Source organism: Lontra canadensis, unplaced genomic scaffold (assembly GCF_010015895.1).
Source record: "Lontra canadensis isolate GAN:19392208 unplaced genomic scaffold, GSC_riverotter_1.0 scaffold50, whole genome shotgun sequence".
NCBI classification, from domain to species: domain Eukaryota; kingdom Metazoa; phylum Chordata; class Mammalia; order Carnivora; family Mustelidae; genus Lontra; species Lontra canadensis.
This window is the reverse complement of record NW_022631044.1, coordinates 13,396,092-13,418,567: the sequence shown is the minus strand read 5'-3', so window position 1 is coordinate 13,418,567 and position 22,476 is coordinate 13,396,092. Positions and strand designations below refer to the sequence as shown.

Here is a 22,476-nt window from a genome sequence, read left to right as displayed (position 1 = left end):
TGGGTGGGTTAAGATGTACCCCTGTCTAGGGGCTGTTAAAAAACTGTGTGTGGGGCCTGCCTGGGTGGCTCAGTGGGTTAAGCCTCTGCCTTCAGCTCAGGTCATGATCTCAGGATCCTGGGATCGAGTCCCGCATCAGGCTCTCTGCTGGCCAGGGAGCCTGCTTCCTCCTCCCTCTCTCTCTCTTTAAAAAAAAAAAAAAAAAAAAAAACAACTCTGTGTGTATGAATGGCATCGGTGCTGGAAACCTCAAATGCCGTCTCTGAAATCAGTGAACTATGCAGTTAATATGGAACAGGACAGCTAGTTTGAATGTTGGTTAGCTGTGTTTTATGTAGATGTAACTTCCACTTGGTGAACTTGTTTATAAGATTATAGCAATGGCCATCAAATTCTATCAGCTAACATTTTGTGAGTATCTGCTATGTACAGATACACCAAACTCTGAGAATGTTTACCAACATGCTGAAAAGTCTCAAGTTCAGATTTGACTTAGACAAAAAGGAAGACCATAAATTGGATGCAATTCAGATTATCCTCTCCCATTGCCTGTTTATTTTGTTTAAGGACAGACAAATTATGTGCTTTGATATCATATTGGAAATTAGAAAGGGTATTATAGGTTCTTTCATATAATTCTTGAGAACTTGTATCAGGACAGATTGGAAAGAGACTATAATTGGAAAGGTTTTCTTTTGTGGGTGAAAGGCATTTTTAGTAAAGAAGCGATTGCTAGCATATGATCTGTTTAAGGAATTTCCCCCAAAAGTTTGGATAGCGTATTAAGTCATAGCCCTGTTTGATCAACTAAGCTTTCACATATTGCTAAAAGAACTGGGTTGGAATAGAGAAACAGGTCATGGGTTCAAAACACAAATACATTTAGAATACTGCTAATACCTTAGTATTTTGTTATGGTCCTTGAATCTACAGCATCATTTCAAGGAGCCATAGACTTGAGCCCAAGGGAGCAGTAGATGCCTTGAAGACATCATGATAAGAGGCCCATCTCTTCTGTCGTTTCCTCATATGTTAACCACAGATGTATCTTTAAGTCTCTTACTCTCCATGAATATTACGTATAAGAAAACAAGATAAAACTGAAGATTTGAAATCAAGTAGGTAGTTTTGAGATCTAAGAGGGGGGAAAAAACCCTCCAGCACCTAAAACAGATTTTTTTCCCTTAAGAATAACTGCATGTTGCATCCATCAGAAAACAGAAATGGCAGCCTTTTTATGGCTCAGATAAGGTCAGACTGCAGTTTTAACAAAATATATCTTCATGCTTATTCTAATAAGCATCATGTTTGAAAAGTAAGCTGGCACCTTTTAAAAGTCACACTCTTTTGTCTAGACTGTATAGCGGAAATGCAACGTTACTGGCAAAACAAGGTAGGGAAGTTGAAAAACAAAAAATGCTATAAAATAAAAGAATAAAAAGCACAGATTTATATCAGCTTGTGGTAGCATCTGTGAGGTTACATATAAGTTTTTAACAGACGCGAGGGATGTTTGTGAACATAAACGTACTGCTTACACATCGCATGCTTTACTCCTCTTCTGACATATAGTGATTTTCATTTGTAACCATTTAGCTTCTTGCGAAGATTTTCACGTTATAGTATCTTGTAGATAGAATGGGGAAATATTATACCTTATTCAATAAGATAAATACTAGCTTCTTTTAAAGAGCCTTCAAAGTTGCTGAGTAAGCCTGTACAGTCTTGCTAGAGTTTTCAAAGTGTTTTCTAAATTTCCATTTAAAAAAGTCCTGAAGAGTGACTGTCTCCCTCCAGAGTATAATTTCCACCAACCTCTGATAATGAGAACTTAACAGATACATTTCTCGATACAACAAGGTGTGTTAAATAAAAGGATTTAATTAGGGGTGCCTGGGTGGCTCAGTGGGTTAAGCCTCTGCCTTCGGCTCAGGTCATGATCCCAGGGTGCTGGGAACGAGCCCCGCATCAGGCTCTCTGCTCGGCAGGGAGCCTGCTTCCCCCCTCTCTCTCTGCCTACTTGTGATCTGTCAAATAAATAAATAAAATCTTAAGAAACAAAAAAGGATTTAATTGTATAAAATAGTGTAAATTACAATAAGATATGAGAGTGTATGACAAAAATTGAAGTTCTTAAAGAGTAAATCCCATTTTGGGGACTGAATATACATCTCTAATGTATAAGCAGCCTGCAAAGTGGAGGTAAAGTAGTAATGTGATTTAGTGGGTGGCCAGTGAAATTTGTTCACCTTTTGTCTTGCTTTTTTCTCTCTCAGCTCCATAACCCCTTGCATCCTTTCTCCAGCTGACATATTTCCTGTCCGTCACATCAAGTGTTGAGAAATGCTTCCATTTGAGCCAATGTAGCTGCTTGGTGCTTAGGATTCCTGGTTGCTTGGGGAGCAGGAAGGCAGCAGATTTGGCCCTTGATGGGGAAGAGGTCCTTTGCCTTTTCCATCAGCTATGAGCATGTCACTCAATCTTGCATAAACTGAAAGAACCAGGAACTGGTTGGGTTAGGGTGTTAACTCCCAATCAACTACTTTGCTTTCGGTACAAAAATGAATAAATCATTTTCTTTCCAAACCACCTCTTCCACCTGTTTCCTTTATACACTGAATCCTCACTTAGTGGCCAGCCATACCATTTTTAGAGTTGTCATTGGTCCTCTTATCCAAGAACCATGGTTCTTCTTTGTCTCCCTTCTTTCGTTCACCAGTGAGCGAGTCCGCTCTCCCATTGCCCTTTGTCTGGACTATTGTTACACTCTCTTAATTGGATTCTCTGCTTCTATTTCCTCGTTTTGGAGCTGCCACTACTGGTAATATTATTCCTTGCCAAAAACCTTTGGTGACTTGGATTTATATGCAAAAATTGTGTTCCAGCTTCTTAACTTGACTTTAGAAGCTTTCTGCTAACCAGTTTTTCTGGCTTGTGTTAGATTTCCAGTAACCTCTGCACTCCAACCTACACCGACCTGTTCTCTGGTTTTCCTTCTTGGGTTACTTCTTTTTCCTGTCTTCATTTTTGGAAATCTTAGATATTTGTCAAGGCCCAACTTCAATGTTTCTTTGTCTGAACCCCTAAATTAGAAATAAATTTCCCTTGCTCTAAAATACTACTAAATTTAAATCTGCTATACTTTTCTCAAAGTAAATGTTATCTTTGGATCTGTAGATATGCTTATGTCATCTTTCCTTTTTCTGTGTGAGGCATGGAAAAAACTCATCCTCTGATTAGACTGATTTAGGTTCACTTTCAACTTTGTCCTTTGCTATATAAGTTTGTTTTGCACAGAGTACCTAACTTTTCTCATTCAATTTTCTCATCCTTAAGATATTTTAAAATAATCTTCTTTTAGGGTCATGAGGATTAAATGATTTGACTTCTGTTAAGCACTTAATGCTTTCACATGGAAAGCATTCAATAAATATGCGTTCTTTTTTTTTTCTTTTATTTGTAAATGTATGATTCTCAATGGTTTATCATGCTTGGCACTCAGGTGGCTATGAGAAAGAATTTACTTCAATTTTCCCAATTATTACCATGAAGTCAAATCAATAGAAAATTATTTAAGCCTGCGCAGAAGGACTTATGAGTAGGTACTGTCATGGATACAAAAATGTGTACATTATCCTGGCCACTTGTCCCCTCAGAGCTTGCAGCCTATAAATCTGGAGCCAAGGCTTAAATAAAAGAAAAGCGAGGGGCACCTGGGTGTCTCAGTCAGTTAAGCGTTCAACTCTTGATTTTGGCTCAGGTCTTGATCTCAAGGTTGTGAGATCAAGCCCTGCATCGGGCTCTGTGCTGGGCATAGAACTGCTTAAGATTCTCTCTTTCTCTCTTCCTTTGCCTCCTCCCCCCATAAAAAGAAAAGAAAAGCTAAATAACTATACATTTTTAAATAGTTAATCCATGTGGACATAAATGAAAACCCAATAAGTTGCTTTGTGGTTAAAGGAATGTACAAACCAGAATAGGATTCAAGGGTAGGTGGTAAACCCAGGAATTGTAAATTGTGAGTGCAGGGCTGGGGTAGAAGGCAAAGAGGACTTACCACAGCGTGTTCTATAATCATGAGTTCTACCCATCCATTTGGAAAAATGAAACAATGTAAGAACCTTCCCACTTTAGGAAATGAAGGCAATGAGAAGTAAAGGTTTAAGAGTGCAGAACTTGAGAATGTGGACCATATTTGTGCAGATCTGGTTAGGTAAAAGGGAAAGAATGTTTGAGACAGTCCTGTTCAGTATAGGAAAGTTGTGTTCTTCATGGACATCAAAGTCTAACTTGTTTTCATCATTATTTGTTTAGTGCTTTTAATGAAGGCTGATTTACTGACCACCTGTGCCAAATCCAGTTCTCAGAGGGCCAATGCTGAGATAGAATTAGGGGTGCAAGTCCTTAATGGGGGAAGCAACTATATTACCTATGAAAAACAAAAAGAGAAAAAGCAAGATTGGACAGGGGAATCCTTGAAAGTAGGATATTGATATGACCCCTGTGAGTGGAAAGGGAACAGGAAGAATTGGGCTGGGAGAGCTCAAACTGTGATAGAGTTCTGACAAGAAGCATCAGAGCAGAAAGTACACATTAGAAGAGCCCCTTGGGGAGCAATGGCCACACAGTACCCCCACTGTGATCATTGTTTGGCAGGTGTGACCTAGGAAGACTGTGGCCTTGGCTTACATGCCATAGCTGTTCCCGATGGCCCTTGTCACTCAAGGTCATCAGCTTACTGCCCTCTTCATAGGTGAAAGGTCAGTCCTTTCTGGATGGGACTGGACCTCAGTGTCTGCCACACTACCTTTTAAGTAGTAAAATATCAAAGCCAAATGTCCATGTAAACCTTAGTTCAGATTTAGTGGGGTTTTTTGGAATGGGGAAGTTGAAGAGGCTGAGCAACTCACTAAAACAATAAAACTTTGTCAAAGCTGGACTTGGCATTGGGTGACTTGCATTATTTATGTGTAACACATTATTTTTTGATCTGTTAAGAGTGGATAATGATGCTTCTTCCCTACCAACCTCATGAAGTTGGAATAAAACACAATATCTAAGAAAGATGAGAAGAAAATGAGTACCATGTGGAAATGTGAGAGGTAATAAATACAGTATAATAGAAAGATCTATGGAATTAGAGTAAAGAGAGGCAAGCAGGGCTCTTCTTTTACTGATGGAGAAAGGAAATGATTACTAAATTCAGGAAAGTCACATAAAAAGAAAATCACTAAAAATGCATTAGGGAGGGGCACCTGGGTGGCTCAGTTGGTTAAGCATTTGCCTTTGGCTGAGGTCATGATCTCAAGGTCATGGGACTGAGTTTTGCATTGGGCTCCCTGCTCAGTGGGGAGTCTGCTTCTCTCTTCCTCTGCCCCTCACCCCTGTTCATGCCCTCTCTCTTTCTCAAACAAATAATATCTTTAAAAAAAACCAAAATGCATTAGGGAGCTAGATACTTACATTTTTCTATGTCTAGTACGATTACAATGCAAATAATTGCTTCCTACTTGATCTTGGTTCTCTTCAGTTTCCCCCCTATAAGCTTGTCTTAAACTAGGGATAGTATATATATATTTACACTTCAAGTGGAAAATATTAACTAGTTATTTTATATTTCACAGGAAAAAGAAAGATAATATTTAAAAAGTTAACTAGAAAGCAAGTTTTATTTTAGATTAGAGGTTGGCAAACTTTTTCTGTAAAGAGCCAGATAGTAAATATTTTAGGCTTTTATGAGCTCTGTGGGCCACATATGGGTCTCTGCTGCATATTCTTTTTTTTTTCTTTCTTTTCTTTTTTTCTTTTATAATCCTATAAAAATGTAAAAATCATTCTTAGCTCAAGGACACACAAAAATAGGACCTAGACTGCAAACCTTATTGTGGATTAAGTTCTGCTTAAACTTATTTTTGACTTTAACAAAATTTCAGAAATGGACAGAACCCCAAATTCTATACTATATTAAAAAACATGGACCTTGATGTTATATTGGCATGGGACTGAATTCTGCTTTCATCCTTTATTAGCGCTGACTTAGATAGGCACTTAATTACTGGGGTGTTTGGCTTCCTCATATGTAAATGAGACCAGTACTACCTGGCTGGGAGGTTGCCTGGAATTAATGGCATAACTTGTGAAAGGTACTTTGCCCAGTGATTATCACATAAGTAGAACCTCAACAAATTTTCTTCCTTTCCTCCCCTCCTTATCTTGTTTGACAATATTTCCCAACCTTTTTTTCTTTCTTTGAACTGTTCTTAAGGCATTCTAGACTGTTTTTCTACTACTGCACCTTCTTAGAAATTCTCTGTCCTAATTTGTATCAAATTAATTTCTCAACGTTTTGATTACTTGGGACAAATTATTGACTTTCCTTATACCAAAATCTCTGCTTACCAAGTGCAGTCACTCTTATTTCTTCATTAGTGCATCAAGATCTATACTGATTAGAGAATTCATCCAGTTCTCATAGAATATAAATATTTTAAGCCATATGCTGCACTAGTAGATTAAAAACAAACTAAAAAAACCAGGGGAGGTTATATTGGGTGTGGTGGGATAGATATTTGTTTGTTCTACCACTGTTTGATAGCATTCCATGATTATTTGAATTCTGCCTGCAACTCTCTATTAAGAACAATAATTATGCACCCGATATTGGAGCACCAAATATATAAAGCATATATTAACAGATTATAGACTCCACCTACAGACAACACTACAATAATATGGGGCTCCAGTACCCCATTTTCAACAAAGGCTAGATCATCCAGATGAAAATCAATGAGGAAGCATTGGGCTTAAACTACATGTTAGACCAGATGGGACTAACAGACATATACAAGTCATCCCATCATCCGCAGCAGAATACACATTCTTCTCAAGCACACATGGAACATTCTCTAGAATAGATCATATGTTAGGCCACAGAACAAGTATAGTAGTGAATAAATATAGTACTGGAAGTCCTACCCAGAGCAATTAGGCAAGAAAAATAAAGTCATCCACATAGGAAAGGAAGCAGTAAAATTTTCTCTGTGGATGATGTGCTATTATATAGAGAAAACCCTAGACTTCACCAAAAAACTATTAGAACTAATAAATGCATTCAGTAAAGTTGCAGGATACAAAATCAGTATACAGTGATCAGTTGCATTTCTGTACACTAACAATGAGCTATTGGAAAGAGAAATTAAAATAACCCCATTTATAATAACATCAAAAAGAATAAAATACTTGGGAATAAATTTAACCAAGAACATGAAAGAACTATGTGCTGAAAACTACAAAACACTAATGAAAAAAAAACTGAAGAAGACATAGATAAATAGAAAGAAATTCCATGCTGATGGGTTGGAAGAATTAAAATTGTAAAAAGGTCCATACTATTCAGAGCAATCAATAGACTCAATTTAGTCCTTATCAAATTTCCAGTGGCCTTTTTCGCAGGAATAGAAAAACAATTCTAAAAATTGTTTGGAATCACAAAAGATCCTGAATTGCCATAGTCATCCTGAGAAGGAAGAACAGTGTTGGAGGCCTTACACCTCCTGATCTCAAACTGGGTTACAAAGTTCCAGTAATCAGAACAGTATGGTATTAGCGTAAGAAGAGACACATAGATCAATGCAACAGGATAGACTCCGGAAATAAACTCTTGCATATATGGTCAATTAATCTTTGATAAGAAGCCAAGAATCTATATATGTAGGGAAAAGATGATCTCTTAAATGGTGTTGGGAAAATGGGACAGCTAATGGAAAAGAATGAAAGTGGGCCCATATCTTACACCATACACAAAAATTAACTCCAAGTGGATTAAAGACTTGAACGTAAGATTTGAAACCATAAAACTTCTGGGAGAAAACAGGGAGAAGCTCCTTGACATTGGTCTTCCAGTGATCTTTGGATTTGATACCAAAAGTAAGTGCAACTAAAGCAAAAATCAACAAATGGGACTACAGCAAATTAAAAACCTTCTGTATAGTGAAGGAAATCATCAACAAAATAGGCAATTATGGAATGGGAGAAAACTTTCATAAATCACATATCCAGTGAGGGTATATCCAAAATATGCAAAGAACTCCTGCAACTCAATAACAAAAATGAACCAAAACAACCCAGTTAAAAAATGGGCAAAGGGGGGGCGCCTGGGTGGCTCAGTGGTTTAGCCTCGGCCTTCGGCTCTGGTCATGATCCCAGCATCCTGGGATCAAGCCCCACATCAGGCTCTTTGCTCAGCGGGGAGCCTGCTTCCTCCTCTTTCTGCCTGCCTCTCTGCCTACTTGTGATCTCTATCTGTCAGATAAATAAATAAAATCTTTAAAACAAAAAAATGGGCAAAGGACCTGTATAGACCTCTTTTCCAAAGAAGACATCCAAATGGCCAACAGGTATATAGAAGGGTATTCAGCATCACTAAATCATCAGAGAAATGCAAATCAAAACCACAGTGTGGTATCAACTCACATCAGTTAGGCTATTATCAAAAAGAGGAGGTAACAAGTATTGGGGAGTATGTGGAGCAAAGGGAACCCTGGTGCACTGTTGGTGGAAATGCAAACTGGTTCAGCCACTGTGGAAGACAGTATGGAGGTTCCTCAAGAAATTAAAAACAAACCTACCATATGATCCAAGAATCCACTTCTGGGTGTATATCCAAAGGAAATGAAATCATTATCTCAAAGAGGTATCTTTATCATGTGTCCACTGCAGCACTATTCAAATGAATTACTGTATTCTGAGTCAAATGGTTAGCATATGTTTTCTTTATTATACTATTAGCTTCTTGTCTTTACCTTAACTGAACTTTAGGTAATTTTCTTTGGATTATAGGACCCTGTCCTTTTTTTTAGAGCATTTACCTTAGAAAACATGAAACTGTAAGCTTTTTCTCTGTGCCTTTGAGATGTAAATCTTTTCCCAGCTTCTTGTCCATTTTGTAACTAGGAATGTCTTTTTCAAGGACCTGGGAGCCATCCCTTTAAAATGTAGTGATTAAGAAAGATTGTGCCCTGAGAAAGGGTCGGAACCTACACACCAATTAACAACATGGAGGGCCCTAGTCACGCTGACCAGCCTTCCTTTAACCTCCTGCAATTAGTTCACTAGCTCACCCCCTGCACTTTAAAACTTGCCCATTTTTTGTTTCAGCAGAGTTGAGTTCAAACTCCCCACCCAGCAGCAGTCTCTCTCTCTTATTCAGTAGCTTTGCATGAAATCTTCCTTGTCTGTGTAGCTTGTCCAGTGCAGTTTCCCTTTGACAGTGATTGAGAGTGAAGACTCTGGTGTCAGACTCTGGCTCTACCTTATTACACAAATCAAATAATCTCACTAGGCTTCAGAGTGTACTGGAGTAAAATGGAGGTGATGGTACCTACCTACAGGATTTTTGGGAGGGTCAGTGAAGATTAACCTCTTAGCATGCTACCTGAAGCATATTAGGCACCCCATAAGTTTTAGGTCTGATTGAATGATTGATTGATTGATTTCTGTGACTAATGACTACCTGAAAAACTTCTTGATAGGTCTTATTTTTTTTAATTAAAAAAATTTTTTTAATTTCAATTCAATTTAGTAAACATATAGAGTATTATTAGTTTTGGGGGTTGAATTTAGTGATTCACTGGTTGCATACAACACCCAGTGCTCATTACATTAAGTGCCCTCTTTAATGTAATTAAGGTAACCCAGTTACCCCCTCCCCCAGCCACCTCCCCTCCAGCAACCCTCAGTTTGTTCCCTAGAGTTGAGTGTCTCTTATGGTTCTCCTATAGTAAATAGTAGTAAATTACTCTAGTGTATTTAAAATGTTTCCATTTGCTGAATTACCAGTATGTATGTTTGCAGGGTATCTGCTTTGCAAAGTGAAGTCTGTTTGGTTCTTGAACTAAATAGAGTGCATGATAAATAGTGAGAGCAAGCTACCAGTTACACATCTGATCCTGGAGTCTAGTTATTTAGGGCAGAGGGATCGGTTACTTCTGAGGCCATGTTGAGAAATAGTGTCTGTGGGCGAGGGAGAGAAAACTGAAATACCATGTTTCCAGACACTCTAGCAAGCTATATTCTCCATCAAATGAAGAAAACTCTCTGCTGTTTATATTTTGAAGGTCAAATTGTCTTCTTCTTCGGCTATCATAAAACCAAAAACTTAGACTAAAATTCAACACTAAATTTTCTTTTAATAGGTATTATATTTTAAAGCACAAGTTGTATTGCAGTGCTCTGTTGTCTTGAAGCTGTATCAGGAAATGTTGCCTCAGTCCTCCTGTTTTAAAGAAATACATGTGAAACAACACGTTTAAGAATTTTAAACTGCTTTGTTTTGGGAAGGAGCATGGTAACGTAGTTGGGAACTACTCCATTCTGGCTACACATGAGGATGAATGTCTAGTCCTATCAGTTCCCTATTCAGGGCATGCTGTATCTGTAAAACTACTTCTCCCCCTTCTTTCTCTCTCCAAAAGTAATCTAAGAAAAATTCACTTGAATTGCCATCTGACTTTTAACAATCTATATTCTGTTTGGAGACACGGCTTGCAATTCTGACTGACTTACAAAGATAACAGTGATGATATGGATCGGTCTGAAAGGCCAAAAGTACTGCATTGATGTTCCATCTTAAATACAGGCAACATGATGGTGGTTTTTTTTGTTTTGTTTTGTTTTTTAAAGAGTCATTACCTCTTATAGTCTGTTCACTGTTTTTATACTTCTTGTTAATGGAGTTTCCTATAACATTAGGTTTATATTTTTAGATTGTTTGCTCTCCTCTCCCCTACCTGCTTGAAACATGTTTATTTTTAAGGGAGGGGTTACAAGAAAAGGCAGGCCTCGTAAGCTGTATGAATATGGATTTAAAAGAAAAAAAAAAACCTATTGTAGTTTATGATATCTAGATGCCCACCTAGAGGGAAGAGAATTTAGAGTAAAATAAAAAGGACTAAAATATAAGTCAACTCAGAAACAAGATATGCCCATGATGAAGTAAGGATTTAAGCTGGAAAGTTAGTTGTTATGGCCCCCAGTTGTATATATTTTATCCTGAGGCACCATTTGGTTTAATAAAATGTAGATCTGAGGCTGTTCTGAACCTATCAGTTTCTTAAGACTTAATTATAAAGGTTATATTTTCAGAGGACAAAAGCATTACTCATTTCTCTGTTCATGTCTTCCAGGTTTATCTTGCAGATTATGGACTTTGCTACAGATATTGTCCCAATGGGAACCACAAACAGTATCAGGAAAATCCTAGAAAAGGCCATAACGGGACACTAGAGTTTACCAGCGTGGATGCCCACAAGGGAGTAGGTAGGTTTCTTCTTTTTCTTAATTTTATTTCGGAAGAATGATTAAAGGGTAATAAGGCCCATGAAATGACCTTTGCATAGTCAGTTTGAAGAGTAAGAACGTTGCCAAGATTTTTATTGAAAGTAGTGAATTCCTGTATGTCATTGAATATTTCTTCTACTAGAGGGAAGAGACAGAGATTGTGAAAAGTGAGAAGGGTGCAACAGGGTGTCAAGTAAGCAAAACTTGATGCTGATTTGGGGCAGGAAATCAGTAGTTTGTATAGGTTAAACTTGGAGGTCAGCAAGTGAATTTGTACGCTGTCACTAATATTACAGATTTGGTAAAGGTGCACATGGGAAGAATTATGCCTGTTTTTCACCTGGTCCTTATCAGAGTTTTAGAAGATACCATCGCTCAACAATAAGGAAATCTCTTCTGAAACTATAAAGTGTTAACTTGTGGAAATCTCTCCTAGTCGCTTTTCATATATCTTACTTATTTAAACTCACTTTGATGGTATTGGAAACACATTTGCAGGTAAATTACATACATAGTCCTTTTATTGGATATTGATTGTACTGCCTTGCATTCCAAGGCAGACTTAATTCAACAATTCCCTAATTAGTTAAAGTCATAACCTATGTCTTGTATTCATTTACCATTAATTAAACCTTAGCTGTTTATTACACTGCAGTCCAAATCCAATAGCCGACCCAGAAAGCCATGGAAAAGGAAGTGGGAGGTCAATATTGAAAATATATGGTGCAGAGTCCCACTGATGGTTGCTTTGTTCACAATCAATATGGTCAATGCAACTGTACTTTCTTAGTTGCTCTGTCAGCAAGACAAAAAGTCAATTCTAATGTTATGCTAGTAAAAAAAATGGTGATTATTGAAAAAGTTTGCCTTTCAAAATTATATTCTTTGTAAACTTTATTTATACAAGTATTTTCAAATATGCTAAACCATAAAAATAATTTAAAAACAGCTTCGAAAGGACCCCGTGTCACTAAAAGGTAATTACACATTTTCACTTGTTAATGGCTGTTGAACTGTTACCCTAAACTGATACTTTCTGATGAGCTTTAGTTGGTGCAAACAACTGTATATTACTGCCTTTTCTATTAAAAGAACCATCGGCCATATAATGTGGGGGGTCTTGATCATCTTCCAGAGCAGTTAAAACCCACACTAGTGTAAGGTAAGCCAGTGAAAAAGTGAAACAGGTGTGTCAGTTGCATACCTTCCTTCCGGGAAGAATCATAGGTTAAATTTCCTGAAGTGGAGATTACTCTTTATATTCCTGATCAAAGTAATGGGAACCACTACATTTTTTTTTTTCCAAGGATAAGAGAGTTAGAAAAGTAATGATCATAAGAAATTTAGTAATATTGTATAATTTTTCACCATTTACATTGTTAATGAGTCAGTGAGCATTTAAAGATATAAATGGGACATAGCTTTAATTAAGAAATGTAAGAGTTGAATGCTTACTGATACATGTTTTTCAGTTTAAAGTTCTTTCACTCCGAGTGAATTTTGTTCCTCATTTTTGCCAGATCTATTAGTATGGAAGACTTTGCACAAACCCAGAAATACTTTTTTCATAGCAGTATAACTGGAAATTCATCATACAGATTCTTAAGCATTGGCCCAGGCATGTTAAATGATATTTACTTATGGTTGGGCTCCTTATTACTATAACTGATAGCTCTCATACTGATGCTCTCTGATATTAACTATTATAAGTGCTAAGAAACAACTGTGATTGCAGAATGGGAAGTAGAATTGTTACATGTTAGTTGAATCAGTGTTTGGACTATGGTAATTCTAAACGTCCTCTACAGTCATTACATTGTTCAGGGCAGTGTTTTCATTGTGCTGCCTTCATGAACGATTTAAACCGTTTTTTATTCTGGAGTCCATTTAAGTTTTTTTCCTCCCTAAATAATAACACATGTTGATGAGTTGGGTAGATTTCACCACGCTAGGTCTCTGAGGAGAAAACTGAACTGAGAATGATGGTAGAAAGATGGTATTACTTCGCTGGGAGGACTGTTCAGGGAAGTGCCTATATTACATATTTTTGGTATCTGCTAGAAAGTTGTATGCTGGAGTGAATAATTCATTTTTATCGAGGTTTCACAAGATTCTTATAAAAAGTAGATTCCCGGGCACCTGGGTGGCTCAGTGGGTTAAAGCCTCTGCCTTCAGGGTCCTGGGATTGAGCCCCGCATCGCATCGGGCTTTCTGCTCAGCAGGGAGCCTGCTTTCTCCTCTCTCTCTGCCTGCCTCTCTGTCTACTTATGATCTCTGTCTGTCAAATAAATAAATAAAATCTTAAAAAAAAAAAAAAGTAGATTCCCTTACTTCATTTAAAATAGAATTTACACTAAACTTTTAGGTATATTTCTATCTACTTAGACCAATATGTAGATATACATGTCTACATAGATATACATATGTATACAGTTAACCTTGAAGAACACAGGGTTGGGGTACTGATTCCCCATGCAGTTAAAAACCCATGTATAACTTTTGACTCTCCCAAAACTTAACCACTGATAGCCTACTGATAACCAGAAGCCTTACCAGATAACAGCCAATTAACACATTTTTTTTTTAAAGATTTTATTTACTCATTTGACAGAGCACACAAGCAGGGGAGCTGCAGGCAGAGGGGGAGAGAGAAGCGGGCTGCCCGCTGATGCGTAACCAACTGAGCCACCCAGGCACCCAGCACATGTTTTTTTCCGTTATATGTATAACATACTGTATTCTTACAATAAAGTAAGCTAGAGAAAGAAAATGTTACTAAGAAAATCATAAGGAAGAGAAAATACATTTACAGTACTGTAAAAAAAAAAATCTGCATATAAGTGGACCCAGGCAATTCAAATTCATGTTTTCAAGGGTCCACTATATACGCATACGTACATACATGCATGCACATAAACACACATACATACATAAATACATATAAATATCTTTGCTGAAGTTTTGATATGCAGTTTCAGTCTGATATATAAAGTGAAGGGTTTGATATCCTCAAATGTTTGAATACCATTCATTCCTAGTGTTTTGCATTTAACTTTCCAAAATAAAACATTTTACTTTAGGAATTTATTAGAAATGAAATAATCATTTAGTCATATCTAGACACCAGAATAAACAGGACCATAAATCCTGTAGTTAAATGTAGAAGGTCAGATTCATAAATATTCACGTGTTTACTTTCAGCACAGTCACTATGTAGTTTAATCTCAGAAAAATCTTTTCTATAGCAGTCCAGCTGGGAGATCAAATAAATACTGAGAAAGATAATGCGAAGGAAAACATAAAGAGCAAAACAAGTTATCTCTAGGAAATAGAACCTCCAGTTGTCAACACAGTTGCTATATGTCAGGTCAGGCCCAGGGAAATATTTAAGACTCATTGGAAGACTGACTTAGGAATTAGCCACTTAACGGAGACCATTGACCTGATCACGTCTCTCCTACTTGCCGTAGTGTGTTACTCAGAAACCAGAGCCAGCTCTCATTCTTCCGTGGCTTAGTTGGGTTTTTCTAATGAAGGAGTTGTATAAGGTACCAATCACCAGTCTCCCTTAGCATTTTCTAGTTCAACTTTATGTAAAAGGAAGGCAGCTTGTATCATTACAAACCAAAATGTATGACTAGAGATAGAGACGGCCGGATGGGGGAACGACCGTCCGCGGGACTGTTTGCCTTTTCAAAATTGAAGTTATTCTTCCAGACTCAATTCTCTTGTATGACCTAGAGGTATTTTCTGAGTGGCTGAAATGCTTCATTTAGTGTAAAATTAGAGTAATATACATTCAGTTTATCTATCTCTTCTGTTATTAATTTTTTCTTCTTCATAAAAACTAACGTGTATAAACATTGACATATTTTGGGCTTGTTGCCTGATAATTAAAGAGAATTATATCTGTGTCAAATGTACTATTTTAAAATTTGTTACATTCTTAGTAATGTTAAAAAGCAATATTTGGATCAATGTGTGGTATGGATTTTTGTAGATTTTTCTACTCACTGAGGCATGCAGTCAATACCTAATTTCTCTAGAGATATGCTGCATTTAACATATTGAGCTTTTTTAAATACTTCAGACCTCTGCATTGAGTGTATAATACCTGTTTTAATTTGACATCATTGATGACCATAAAATATGATATCTAAATTGCATTTTAAATGTCCATTTGTTTGTGTAATATATTCAGTATCAAGGAAAGAGATATATACTTTTTTTTTTTTTTTTTGCCAATTGCTACGGTAGATGAAATCCAAGGCTTGTGTTATTTTTTGCACAGTTCCCTTTCACTCTAATCTAGCACTCCAGCTTACAAAATATATGTGAAATAAACTGAGAGTGTATTTTCATGTTACCAAACTTGAGGAAATGATGTAGTTTACACAATATTTATCTCCTCAAACAATAATTCAAAAAAGGGAACCCATTTTTCAATTATGATATTAAGGTAAACGATCAAACTCGGATCCTGTTAGTAGTCAGAAAGCAAACCATTGATTTCTATTTTTAGGCAAATTTACTGCTAAAAATAGTCCTTGGTTGATTATAAATAAAAAATAATGAAGACACTATTCATTCTACATGGCATAACCCAATTTTGACATTCAGCCATGACTTTTAAAGCCTTAATATAGGTCTTGAACTATTCGGTTGAGATAATAATACACATTGGCCAAATGTAAGATACCTTTGTGGAATTTAAGAAACAAAATAAACAAGCAAAGGAAAAAAACAAAAAACAAAAAACCAGAAAGAGAGGCAAACCAAGAAACAGACTTAACTCTAGAGAACAAACTGATGGTTACCAGAGGGGAGATGGTGGGGGGAGGGGAGGGCAGGAATGGGTACATAAAAGTAAAAGTAAACAAAACAAGACAAAACAAAAACACCTTTGCTCTGTTGAATAACTTTACCTAAGCCTCACACAATAGTGTTTAATTAAAAAAGAGAACAACTAAGTTTTAAAATTTTAAAGGTACTAAAAGAATAAGAGAGACTTGAGTTTAATGTTTTATTTGAAATGTGACATATTGCATTCTGTTTTCCTAATATCCTTTTTGAAAGTGCAATAAATCGTGGCCACCGTGAAATTTTTCAGCTCTTTATACATCTTAAGTCACAAAATATAGTAACATAGATTATTAGTTGGGAATGGAAGAGTAAATTGTTCTGCACATAGTCACCATTCACTTCTTCAGATGAGCATCTTATTCAGATGTTTTCTCCTTTCTTAGGTCATTTTGGGGCGTATAAACTAGTATTTCGAGCATTCCAGTCCTGTCTCCTTCAGGCAGAAGTTTTCAAGTTCACTGTATTATTTCCTACCAAATCCTGTTTTCCTTCATCCTTCATATTACTCTGTATAAAAATAAAACTAAACAGAAAACACTTTAGGCAAATAATCGGATCCATTTTGGGATTAACCCTTATGCTTTCTTCTCCCCCCAGTTTCTGTTGCATTCCATTTGTGACCTGGCCCCAGATATGTTTACTCCAGTTTGTCTTTAGAATAAAGACCCATTCTCTCAGTTAGCTTCTCTTGTTCTCTGACTAGCTGAGAAGGACCATCCGAACACTGGATAGTCATGTTTTAACCAGACACCCTTCTTTATCAGAATGAAATAAGGTTTTTTTTTTGTTTGTTTTGTTTTGTTTTAAGATTTTATTTGTTTATGTATTTGTTAGCGCACAAGCAGCGGAAGTGGCAGGCAGGGGAGAAGCAGGCTCCCCACTGAGCAGGGAGCCCCATGTGGGACTGGATCCCGGGACCCTGGGATCATGACCTGAGCGGAAGGCAGACACTTAACTGGCTGAGCCACCCAGGCGGCCCAGAATGAAACATTGTGAAAGAAACTGTGTGGTGAAAGGATAGTTGCATGGATAGTCTTGTTAGTGCTGCACCTCAGACCTTGGTTATTCCCTGCCAAACAACCATATGTCTTTTGGTGTGTGTTAAGTTAAAATTCCTGCCTCAGATACTCCCCTAACTATACAAGTAGTTTCTGTAATGCAGTTTGAATGGTGTTAAAACTAAGGGGAGAGGCAAAGTAATTGTTAGATGGAGATCTGGATTACAATGCAGAGCTCTGTCAGTTTTTGCTTCGTGATTCTAAACAAGTTGCTTAACTTCTCTGAGCTTCTATTTTCTTATTTATCAACAGGCTTAAATAGTACTTTATATTATTGTTAGAATGATTAAATGAAATAATATAAAAGCAGTTAAAGCGTCTGGCACAGTAGCAGATCCATAAATCATGTCAGTTGTTTTTATTTTAATTAAGCATTCTAGTATCCTCTGTTCCTGGAATCTGGTTTCTAATGAGATAGAATTCAAGTCCCCACCCATGCCTTTTTTTTTTTTTTTTAACTCTTGTGTCTCTTGACAGTACTTTGTAATTTAGAAATTGTTAAACAATGGAGAACACAACAGGCTTTCAGTGAAGAGTCATTTGCTTTGCTCCACATTAATAAGCTAAATAAAAGCTAGATGCTAAATTATGTTTTAAAACTAACAAGGGAGTGTAGGGGAAAAGTATTAATAACTAAATCATGCTACATTTCTAAGCAGTACCATCATAAGTAAGAGTTTAATTTTTTTTTTTAGGAAATCTATGTGAAAATATACTACTGTTAATGATTACATTAATTATCAAATTGAACTGAAGAACTTTATGTATTATAATAAATTACACAGAGATCAAATTCTACAGAAACAAAATAGTTAATAATATATTTCAAGTTCCAAAGTAAAAGGATTTTTATAGCTCTATATTAATCATTCTCTTCAAATATCCTTATTTTTTTATTTTCACCATTTTATTTAATTTTTTTCAAATGCACAGGAAATAATAGACTAGTATAATACATATCCAAAAACCCAATTCCTGGCTTTATGATTATTATCCTTTTGTCATATCATCTATGTCTTGAGGATGTACTTTAAAGTCAATTAAAGGTATATGATCAATTCATTGTGTTAATTACACATAAACGTAGATGCTAATATTGCCATCTAGAATATTTATTTTTAATTAGTTTAACAGGAATTAAGATGACTTCTCTGTACAGTAGATAGAAAGAAGACTAAATCATTGGTAGAGTCTTGGATTTGAACATCATTAAAACACAGAGAACTTTGCAATTTGTTTCTCTGGGAGGGAATTTCAGGGAGTGGTCTCTCTTTAATGGTGGGAAAGAGTGACTGTAGGATTTTTTTTTTTCCTAGCATTACATGTATTTTAGTGGAAATAGTAGTAAAACATTTACCTAACCATAGTTATCAATATATGTGGGCAATAAAAGAAAATAAAGGTTGAAAAATGTGATAATATATATTAATTAGATAAGACCAAACTATAATAGTGAAGTAAAGTTAACTCTCAACGGGCTATTTCAGATGAAGACCAGTTTATGAAAGATTGGCTTCAGAAGTCCAAATGACTCGACATTACTTACAGCTTCATATCCATTCATCCCTTCGTTGGAGGAGGGGGGAAGTGACTGGAAAAGTTTATTCCATTTTAATTCTGATTATTTTTCCTCAAAGAATCTCTTATGTGTAGCCTATGTCATCCAAACAGGTGCCAGAATATGTTGGGTTTTTTTTTTTGAAAATTAGAGGATGTGAATTTTTAAGTGGTGGCAATCAGGAATTGCCATAATCGAAAAGGAACTTGTGCACACATCTGTGCAAGTGGAGCCGTTCCATTATTAGGGGGAGATTTATTACTGAAGAAATCAGGACCAAACAGCATGGTAGAGATTGTGTTTTTATTTTAATAGGAGAGCCAAGTCTTGCATTAGGACATTGTCGAAGCTTGTGAGGAAAGCAGACGGGGCCCCTGGGACTATAGCATTCTGCTAGATTGAAGGGCCTTTAATAATCCAACACTCTAATAGCAGTTAGGACAGACTCTGTGGAACGGCTAATCTTGTCTTCTGCTTTTATAATAACTCATGTGTGGTAACCAGAAGTAGTTACGATGTGCTCGCATCTTTGTAGGTGACTTTTTAAATTAAAAACTAAGTTTAAGGAGAGACTTTTCAGAGTTTATTTAATGAAAGATAATAAAATAGGATACGTGTTTACAGCGGGTTTAATAGCCACACGTTGCACTTAGACGATTTTATATCCCCCCACAGATGGACAAACATTTAAGTAAGGGCAGAAATGTAAATACCGGCCTATTGTTTTAGAACAATTTGGAATGGTTATTAAAAAATGAGTTCATTTGGTGGGATCTCGTTAATGCTTTAATTGTTATTCCAATAATAGTTGTTCTATTTTGACTTTTACATTAGATTCCACTATCTTTTCAAATAAGACACCTTGAAAAAACACAAGAAGCATGATAAAATTAGTCTATAGCACTTAATAGTCTGATATAAATGGCATCTACAGTGGCCTGAAAATGTTCTTCTGTATTTTTTGATGAAAAGCCATCCTATTTTGAATTCTGTGTGGCTTCCAGATCTATGTCCAGCCACCCCTGCACACCATCACCTTGCGGTTACATTTTTCTGTTCAGGCTATTTGACCAGAATTTCAGCTTAGCACTGTTTATATCTAAAAATATTGGTTAAAATTTTAAGAACGCTGTGCCTAAAAAACAGTAGGCTTTTTTTTATCCCGTACTTCCCATTTAATTGCAGAATCTTGAGGCAGACCTGTGTTTCCATCCTGCACACTAGATGGCAGTTTTGTCATATTCTTCCAGCTTTCAGTGCTCCTCGCGGGAGTGGAGCAGGAAAGGCCATCAGTGTTTAGTCTGCACTCTGAGGGTCTCCGCGTGACCAGTGCAGACCCCATGGACTTCCTGGAACATATGTTAGCAATTTAGCCGCAGACATTTATTTCTTTGTTTTACTGCTTGGCTCTTTGAGAAAGTGTTGGTGCCAGGTTATGGGTTGTCTGGATCATGTCAGAGGCCATGGAGATCAAGTTCATGTGACAGGCCAGACGAAGGAAGGATGAAGTTGGAGGAGGCGAGGAAACTGACCCTTACTTTCAACAGCCACAAGTCACTGCCTGTCTGTGGACTGCGGCCAAAAGCCCAGGCATCTAAGTTTTCATCCAGCTGAACAAACAAAACACGTTTGCCCATTTGGCTTTTTCATATTTCATCAGCGGTAGTTCATTTGGCGATTTCTCTAGGTCTCAAAACTTGCTTGTCCCTCCTGTTTCTCTCTCCGTGCTTCCTCCCCCTCCAGCCCTGTCCAGAAGGAGTGACCTCGAGACCCTCGGCTACTGCCTGCTGCGCTGGTCCTGTGGGGGGCTGCCCTGGGAGCGGAGCCTGCGGGACCCTGTGGCCGTGCAAACTGCTAAAACAAAGTACGCATTTGTAGGTATTCCAGCCTGGAGGGCAGGGGCTCGGAAGGGACACATTCAAGGGCATTACTAGCCATTGGCCCAGTATGATAAAGCAAATTTCTAAAATCTGAAAAACATTTTTTAAAGACCAAACACCTGACCAACTTCACATCAGTTAAGGTAGCACCTGTGAGGTCACCTGCACGCGCACTGTGACGTGGAATGTCAAGTGAAGTGTTTGTTCTTTTACGTGATGTTTTCCAGAGCTAAATTCTGGGTGGTGGCGTTTTCAAGGAAGAGTCGTTTCAAATCAGCGTTGTACAAGTACGTGGAGATAGTCTGCGTTGGGTATGATTGGTATTAACTGTGGAAAGCGACAGTGAGGCGGGACAGAGAGGGCTTATATTTTTCAAGTGAGAGCAACTTACCTTTTAATTCTGTGTCTTGGAGGGAGTGTGTTTTGTTTCTTAAGGAAGAAACAAAACTTTTACAGGAGGTGTTCCTATTAGAGATAATGTTGCAGCCACATAAACGCTTTTAATATTCCACATTCAATTTTTATCACCTAGAATGTGTTAGCATGAGAACTAGGTCAGACTGAGAACAGATTATGTTACTATTTTGCTAATTTCTCACTGATAAGGCCTACAGGAAAGCAATCACAGGCAGCCCAGAATAGCCAGTTTTCATTATATACTAAGATAGGCTCAACAGTGGTTGTCCGCAGATACAATACTGCGATTGGAAAAGGCAGCTGTGTTTGAAGTAAGGTGAGTCACAACAGAAATTTACAAAAGGGGGAGCTGATCTATAGAAAGCAGTCTTCAAATTCAGTGTGCTCTCAGTTCTTAACACAGAGGGCCTAGCCTGCAGATGCGGAGTAGTACAGTTTACATTTGTATACACTGGCATAGTATATGAAGTATTTCTCCGCTTGGAATCTTGATCATCCCAGCCCCTTGCCCCAAACAAACACATTTATATAAGTCAATATTAGAACCGTCTAATCAGTTATTTACTGAAGTGATTAATGTCCCCGTATTAACCAACATTTTTCAATATATGGGTCAAATCAAAGCACAGTAATGGGCATATATAAACAATCTCAGTATCCAGTTTTTCACCTCAGTTCACCTGATTTGAATAATGTGCTATATTTAAAGACTTGCATTTTAACTCTGATGATTTTATGTATTTTTCTCTTTTAATAAGACAACTGTGATTTGTTTTAGTCTTTTATCCGTATACACATATAGATGCATTCATTGTTGATAGCTAAAGAATATGCCTACCTGTGTATATTCAAATATGATAATAGGGTATCATGCAAAATAATAAAATATAATGCTAATAAACATAACTTCATTTATATTTTGGGCACCCTTACATTAATATCTTCATTTTGATTTGATTAATATAAATCTGTTAAGCAATAAAGCTAATATATAGTGAAGTTTATAATTAAGGTAAACTATAGACATTTTTAAACTTCGGCTAGTAAATAATGTATAATCGTTAAGTCATTCACCTTCTAAGAAGGTGCACTCTGAATTTCCTTGTAAGGGCCTGCTTGCGTATACGGCCGTGATACTGTATTTCCTTCATGCCCTTTATTTTCCTGACATGGGGTGAACACCAGATCAGTGCATTTATTGTTGCAATTCTGCCTGTGCCCGAGTTTGTCAGTCAGACACTCCTATCAATAATTTTAGTTGCATGTTTATATACTGGTGGCTGAGGCAAATTAATAGAACTGTGCCTGTTTCATCTAAAGCACTAGAAGGGATTAACATAATGATTTTCTTGTTTGTTTTGTG

The 22,476-nt window shown here is 37.0% G+C and overlaps 1 protein-coding gene across 4 annotated transcripts in view; it reads left to right on the top strand.

The window, feature by feature from the left end:
- VRK2 (VRK serine/threonine kinase 2) overlaps nucleotides 1-22,476 on the top strand; it is a 117,429-nt gene that overhangs the window by 70,607 nt on the left and 24,346 nt on the right. For 3 of the 4 annotated variants that reach the window (XM_032873877.1, XM_032873878.1, XM_032873879.1), the window contains exons 8-9: nucleotides 11,184-11,316; nucleotides 20,560-20,680. In XM_032873877.1, coding sequence (XP_032729768.1) covers nucleotides 11,184-11,316; nucleotides 20,560-20,680 — 254 coding nt within the window. Of the gene's footprint in view, nucleotides 1-11,183; nucleotides 11,317-20,559; nucleotides 20,695-22,476 lie in introns of all 4 variants that reach the window. The other variant, XM_032873880.1, reaches the window with a different exon arrangement.